This window comes from Myotis lucifugus, unplaced genomic scaffold (assembly GCF_000147115.1).
Source record: "Myotis lucifugus unplaced genomic scaffold, Myoluc2.0 scaffold_66, whole genome shotgun sequence".
Lineage (NCBI taxonomy): Eukaryota > Metazoa > Chordata > Mammalia > Chiroptera > Vespertilionidae > Myotis > Myotis lucifugus.
Genome location: NW_005871114.1, coordinates 2,862,570 through 2,870,003, shown reverse-complemented (window position 1 = coordinate 2,870,003; position 7,434 = coordinate 2,862,570). Strand labels below are relative to the sequence as shown.

The window sequence follows — 7,434 nt, the reverse complement described above, 5'->3', positions numbered from 1 at the left end:
AATTTTTCCTTTCTTCCACATGATGTTTTCAATAGAGCAAATGAAGTTTTCATCTACATCTTCAATTTTATCCAATATTTTGTTTATAATAATTTACCCTTTATCATTTATGGAATGATAAATGAACCAGGTCAGAAACATTTTCAGGTATGTAAAAATATTTGATTAATAATTTCTTCTATAATAAGGTTTTCATTTTATAATTTATTATAATTTAACTCTCTATAGGATTATCACTGCTAATGTTTTTTGTAGATTAGCAGATAAAATTTGAAGATATAGGCATCAGTAAGCCAGCTATTGATTTTAAGTTCCTTTTAGAAGTCCTTGAAGAATGGAAAGTAAATTTAAAATTCTCTTCTCTGGAACTAATTGACATCTTCAGAACATTCCACCCCAAAGCTACAGAATATACATTCTTCTCAAGGGCACATGGGACATTTTCAAAGAGAGACCACATGTTAGGACGCACGCTAAGTCTTTACAAATTTAAGAAGATTGAAATCATATCAAGCATATTCTCAGACCATGATGGCATGAAATTAGAAATCAGCTACAATAAAAATGCTCAAAAACAAATATATGGAGGCTAATAGCATGCTATTAAACAATGAATGGGTTACCAAAGAGAACAAAGAAGAAATAAAAAAACATCCTGGAAACAAATGATAATGAAAACACAACAATCCAAAATCTATGGGACATAGTGAAAGCAGTCCTGAAATGGAAGTTCATAGTACTAAAAGGCATACCTCAAAAAACAAGAAAGACTGGTAATAAGTTATCTAACACTACAACTTAAAGAGAACAACAAGAAAAACCCAGAATAAGTAGAAGGAATGAAATAATAAAGATCAGAGCGGAAATAAATGACACAGAGGGAAAAAAATACAAAAGATCAATAAAACCAAGAGCTGGTTCTTTGAAAGGATAAACAAGATTTATGAACAAACCAGGAAACAAATAGAGAGAAACCAAACAAACAAAATCAGAAACAAAAGAGGTGAAGTAACAAATTACTCCATAGAAATACAAAGGATCATAAACAAATACTATGAATGACTTTAGTCCAACAAATGAGACAACCTGGACAAAATGGACATATTCCTAGAAAAACACAACCTTCTAAAACTCAATCAGGAAGAATCAGAAAACCTGAATAGGCTGATAACTACTGATGAAATTGAAGCAGTAATAAACTCCCAGCAATTAGGCTCCCACATATTTTAATTAAAGTTACTTGTGCTGGGCCGGGCCAAGGGTTCGGTGAGCCTGAGGGGTGGCAGCAAAGGATTGAAGAAAAGACGAAGAGAATAAGCTGGGTCTAGTCAGTGATGGCGAACCTTTTGAGCTCGGCATGTCAGCATTTTGAAAAACCCTAACTTAACTCTGGTGCCGTGTCACATATAGAAATTTTTTGATATTTGCAACCATAGTAAAACAAAGACATTTTTGATATTTATTTTATATATTTAAATGCCATTTAACAAAGAAAAATCAACCCAAAAAATGAGTTCGCGTGTCACCTCTGACACATGTGTCATAGGTTCACCATCACTGATCTAGGTGGATCTCCTGTGCCTGGCTGAGGCCACAGAGAGAGTCCCAGAGGGCAAGCTGAGCCTTTATTTTATAGCCAGAGGTAAACAAGGTAGTGGTCACCATAGTTACAATGTTCTTGTGAGTTTCACTTGTTTGGGCAGCACTTGCTGCACCTCCCACAGTCCATTAGCTACCTAGGAAGGATCTAGGGGGTTCCTAAGGTCAAGCTTAATTATGCTAAGAGGGCTGTGCCCTCTAAGCTAGGTTACTCCTAGGTATTTGAAAAATGTTTTATATTGCTATTATGAAGTGACCTTTTTCTGTTAGCATATAGGGAAGCTATTAACTTTGGCATAAGTTCTGCTACTTAACAACTTTCTAATTATGTCTAAGCTGTTTTCATCGAGTGTCTTGGGTTTTCTATGTTTTCTTGTCTTTTTTCTACAGATAAGGATAGTCTTGTCTTCTCCTTTCCCATAGTTATACCTCTCCTTTTCCATGTCTTATTGCATTAACCAGAATTTCTATTAAATGCTAAAGGTGATCAACTACTGTTTACTAAAGGTGAGAGTATATTTCTTTATTTAATTTTCAGTTAAATTAAAAAATTTAAATAACATACTTTAATCTCAAGTATAATGGTTTTCTTTCAGTAATATGCTCTATCATTCTTAAGACTATTTCTTATTTATTTAGAAATGAAAGAACCATCATCATGAAAAAGATCTCAAAGAGAAAACAAGATATTAAAAAGGTAAGGTATTAATGGAGCTTATAAGGATTTTGATGATACTAAATAGCCCAATTATCAATGTAGTATAATCCTAAAAATGTGATGTATTTGGTTCTATACATAAATCACACATACATATGTTAAAAGAATAAATAAGAGGTATTAGGGATGAATTATTTGATCTGTCAGTTATGTAATAAAGAACATTAGAAATGAGTTATTTATGTATATACTATTTATTCCCTTACTTAAATATTAACTTTATCTTTTCTCAGCCAGTTAGCAATCCATTTCTGCTTTGCTAAAAATAAAATGTTTTTCTTTTTTTAATCAGTGAGTGAAACATATACGTTTAGGACTGAGATCTATATGTCTTTTAATCCAATTAAGATTCATTTTATTTTATTTTTCCATCACCATTTATCCCCTCTATGCCCTCTTCCACTTCCACCCATCTCCCCCCCTGCAATCACCAAACTATTGTTCATGTATATGAAGTTGCACATTTATCCCTACTTCTAGCTGGGGATTGGAAGTTATAAATCCTGGGAATACTGGACAAGATTATTGGGAATTAAAGGGAGACCTCTATCAATCACTTGCCAGGGTTGATATCTCATCATACTTTCAAGGGTTACTGTCCCTTGGGCAAGAATAGAATTGGATATTTTTAATTGTGTTGAAGAAGATACTGAAGGTTTAATAAGAACAGAACATCTTAGTTCATGTTGACCTTATTCATTAGTTCTTAAGGATGGTACAGGAGCTACTGGTGGATTTTGAAGTTCTTTCAGAAAGTGTGTAGGCAGAGTTCTTATTGTGATAGTAATGTCTTTACTAGGATTGTGTCAATACTCTGCTTTGGCTTTTGACACGAATCCATATCTTTACTGTGATGGGAAAGCTGATGTGTGTCTGCTTGCTCTTTCCACTCCAACTACACATTAGTTTGGTTAGCATGTACAGGTGTTATTTAAGGAGTCTTTTACTATTCTATTTCTTAAACTTAACATGAAAAACAGACTCATCCATATCATTCTAAATAAGGATTTAACATTGCTAGTATGGTTTAATTTTAGAATATTGAGGTTTAAAAATGGTAAATGCAATAAGTTATCATTTTAGCATATTGATAATGATAGGACATTCAATTACAAATACTAATAGGCAGCTAGAAATATGGTATTCCAAAACAGTCCAGGTTGGAGATAGATTTAGGAAGCCATGGGAATACATGCACTCTCTAAAGCCTTGGAATGAACCCACATTTAAGCTGTGAGGAGAAGTGTGACCTTTGAAGATACAGGGAGTAAGTGGCCAGAGAGATAAGAGGGTAGAAGTCAAGGATATAAAACGTTTTTAGATAATAAAGGTGCCCAACATCAGATGCTGCCATGTAATCAGATAAAAGCTAACACTGATTCAGCATTGAGTTTCAAAGTATTTTCATATGTCTGACCTCATTTGAACCTCCTAAAAGGTATATGAAGCAGGCAATATATGATCACTAAGAACTAACCATTGGATTTTATTATTAAAAGGTCCTTTTTGAACCCTGGCTGGATGGCTCAGTTGATTGGAGCATTGTCCCATACAGCAAAAAGTTTCGGGTTCAATTCCAATCGATGTTTCTCTCTCACATAGATGTTTCTCTCTCTCTCTCTCTCTCTCTCTCTCTCTCTCTCTCTCTCTCCCCCCCCTCTCTCCTCTCGCTCCCTTTCTAAAATCAATATACATATCCTCAGGTGAGGATAAAAAAATATTTTTGAAAAGGTCCTTTTTGATGTTACAGAGAGCAACTTCTTAATTAAAATCCCACCATATATAATGAGCTCATACCAACTGATAAAAAGATGAAGTTTAAGAAAACAGGCAAAGGCTATGAATTGGCATTTTAAAGGAGATGACTTTCAAAGGGATGATGAACATTTGAAAAGGTGTTCAATGCCAAAACAAAAAGATGCAAGGTAACTTTCACCCCCCTTTTTTTGCAGATGTCTGAAGAGACAGATAATATTGCAGTAGAAGAAAATGTAGACAAGCATCTTCAAAAAGGTCCTCAATAAGTATACCATAATTCTGATGCTGTTGGTTTTTATTTTAAAAAGATGTAAATGACTAATGCTATCATAGGGTTTCAGCTGGGAACAAGTTTATTAAGAGATGAGTTCAAATAGAAACTAAACTTCCTAGATAATACAAGATGGGCATAAGGAAATAATTAGTAAAGTCTATATATGTGATGAAATTTTTTATTAAGATTTTATTTTCTCTCTCTCTGCAAACATGGAGAATCTACAAGTGTTTGAGACTGTTACACCATGAAGACACTAGATGTAGAACTTGCTTCAGGAAGTTCTAGATCTTGAGAAAAATACATAAATAATGGTTGAACCCTAGTTCATTCACCATTATTGAGTACATATTATATGCTCCCTGCCATTCTATGTTCTGGGAATAGAGTATAAACAAACCAACTAGTCATTTTTAAATTATACCAGGAAATAATGCAGTTAAGAATGAAGATTCTTACGACCAATAGTGATTTAGCTTTTTCTTACCATTTATTTCCACCATCCTCTATGCAGCCTTTAAGTAGTCAGAAGCAGGGAGAAGAAACAGAAAAATGCAAGGCAAAATGACCAAAGGTCCTCCACTTTGTACTATACCTAGGACTGCTCAACTCCTGTCTTTCTCACTTCATCTGGTGGATCATCTAGCGGATGAGTAGGAAATAACATATAGTTTGGGGTGCATACAACAGCTGGAGTTCTCTTTATACCCTGCAAGACTGTTTCATTCTAAAAGCTTTCAGAAGTAGGGCTCCTCAAATTTTACAAAACTGACTAATTGGTACCTAGAAACTTATCTCTTCCTTTTAGATTCCTTCCTCTCCAGTTTCATCAAGATGAAGTAACCTATCTTTGATATTTGTATATTCTGTAGAGAGTATATTTGTATATTCTATATAGAATATAACTGTTCTTACAGATTTTTTTCCCAAAAGGAAAAAGATAAAGATTTGCTTTTCTGAGTATCTCCCCTCACCCCCGCCCAACTTCAACGAAGGACTATAGCCAATAGCTGAGAACACACAGGTAGGGGAAACAAAATCCAGTCCTGAGCATATATAACAGTATTTACTCCAGATGGAAAAGGGGGAAGGGACATCTATTTGAGCTTCTAAGCCCTCATGCAGCAATGTCCCAGTCTTCATAATTATCACGATCCTTAAAAATGCATGCAATTTAGCTATTTAATAAGTACTTTTGCTGCTATTGCTGTTTAGTTATTTTCAAAAGTGTCATGAGATCTATATTATGTTGGCTTCTTGATAGGTTTAGATGCAGAAGAAGAAAATAAAAACACAATAGAAATGTTCAGGAGCAAAGTAAGAGAAAAGCTAAAGAATGCTAAGGTAATGCTTGTTTTTTTTCTTTCCTGGCTTTATATTTAATGTTTAAATGCAACATGTATCAAATTAACTTTTCTTCTTTAAAAAAGAGCCAAATTTCAGTCTTAAATATAGTTCCTTAAATCCAAATACTTCAAGTTCTTTTCCATGTGTTTTTTTTTTCAAACCTAAATCCAAGAAAAGTTAAGTGATTTAGTCATGGAAACTATATATGACATCTTAGGGGGAAACGTGTACATACTTTTAAAAAGGAAAACATTGAGAAGTCTTGGTTTTTATCCATTTTAAAAAAAGACTTAAGTTTATCTGTGAAGATTAAGTTTTCTATATCATTTATGTTGTTTCAGATTAATCAAAGTGAAAAATCTTCAACTCATCTGCTCATTGATAATAAGATAAATCAGTGGTCTAAGGTGAATAACTTTTTTTAACCCTAAAAGACAGCTTTATTGAGATATACTTTATATAGCAAAAAATTCACTCATTTTAAGTATGTGATTCAATGATTCTTAGTAAATTTAGATATATTAAGTCAATACTGTAATCCAATTTTAGGCACCTAGACACAAATAGGATATAAAATAAGCTTTTGTATTTTATGTATTTTAAAATTATTTTACTCCTAATGACTGAGTTTTACTTTTTATTATAGAATTAATTTCTCTCTCAAACCTCCCTAAAAACAGTTCATTTTAATATGTGTGTGAGAAGAAAGTGATAAGGGCTTTACATATACAGTATTGAAAAAGGAGAGCTTATTTTATCACCAAGTTTATAACTATGAGTATGTCACTTTAAATACTTTTAACTACCTCTCACTCTACAAAACATTGTAGATGGGTGGAGTGGTACTTGTGTGTGAGCACACATATACGTGAAAGCACCTAAAAATGGGGAGAGATAAAACCATTTGCCCTGAGCCCGCATTTTGATAGAAGTGTAAGGTGATGCTCTTAATACTCTGACTAGAGTGAAGAGATAGGGAAGATGGAGAGGATTTACACTCTATTCTGTTTTTTATTGCAGTTACCACAACTTTAAAACAAAACAAAAATTCATAAGTCAGACTTGAAGTTAAATATAACTTGATATTGTCTCTCCTTCTGCTCCTTGCTCACGAATAAGATAATAGTTACTACTTATTACTACTTACCTTATTACCTCTCTTTCACGTATAAGCAGAAAAAGTGTTCATTTCACCACTGAGTACTGCTTTTCCATTGTTTAACCCACAGACTGAAGTTTCATTGGAGGCAGGCCTTTCGTTTTTCACTCTGAACGGTGAAGAAGGCGCAGCTTTGGGCCAGTTTTCAGAGCAGGTTGGATTTGTTTCCCTTCCTCCATCACCCTCATTCTCGGGAAAAATAACTCTTGTTAAAGGCAAAGAATGAAATACTTGGATGGGAGATGAAATTTTTATTATTGAGTGATTTTGTTCTCTCTGAATTGAGCTGTTCATAATAATTCCTAAAATTTATTGAGTGCTTACTGGATGTCCAATGACATACTAAATTTTTAATGTGGATTGTATCATTCAATCCTCATAGAAACCCTGTTAGGCAGGCACTGTTATCGGCTCTGTTTTATAGGTGAGGAAACTAAGGTGGGTTAAGCATTAATAGAGCTGGGAAATATAGGCTGTTAGCTGCAAAGCCCGTGTTTTCTCTTTCTTCTGTTGTTCCTGTCTTTCTCTCCAAGTGCCCCCCGCATTGTTCTCAATAATCTCTCTTGAGATTGAGGGACA

General features: G+C 33.9%; 1 protein-coding gene across 1 annotated transcript in view; it reads left to right on the top strand.

Moving 5' to 3' along the window:
• Positions 1-2,257: 2,257 nt before the first annotated feature.
• CC2D2B (coiled-coil and C2 domain containing 2B) overlaps positions 2,258-7,434 on the top strand; it is a 61,348-nt gene continuing 56,171 nt past the window's right edge. The window contains exons 1-5 of the mRNA XM_023754925.1: positions 2,258-2,296; positions 4,270-4,330; positions 5,614-5,693; positions 6,038-6,104; positions 6,915-7,009. Coding sequence (XP_023610693.1) covers positions 2,258-2,296; positions 4,270-4,330; positions 5,614-5,693; positions 6,038-6,104; positions 6,915-7,009 — 342 coding nt within the window. The remainder of the gene's footprint in view (positions 2,297-4,269; positions 4,331-5,613; positions 5,694-6,037; positions 6,105-6,914; positions 7,010-7,434) is intronic.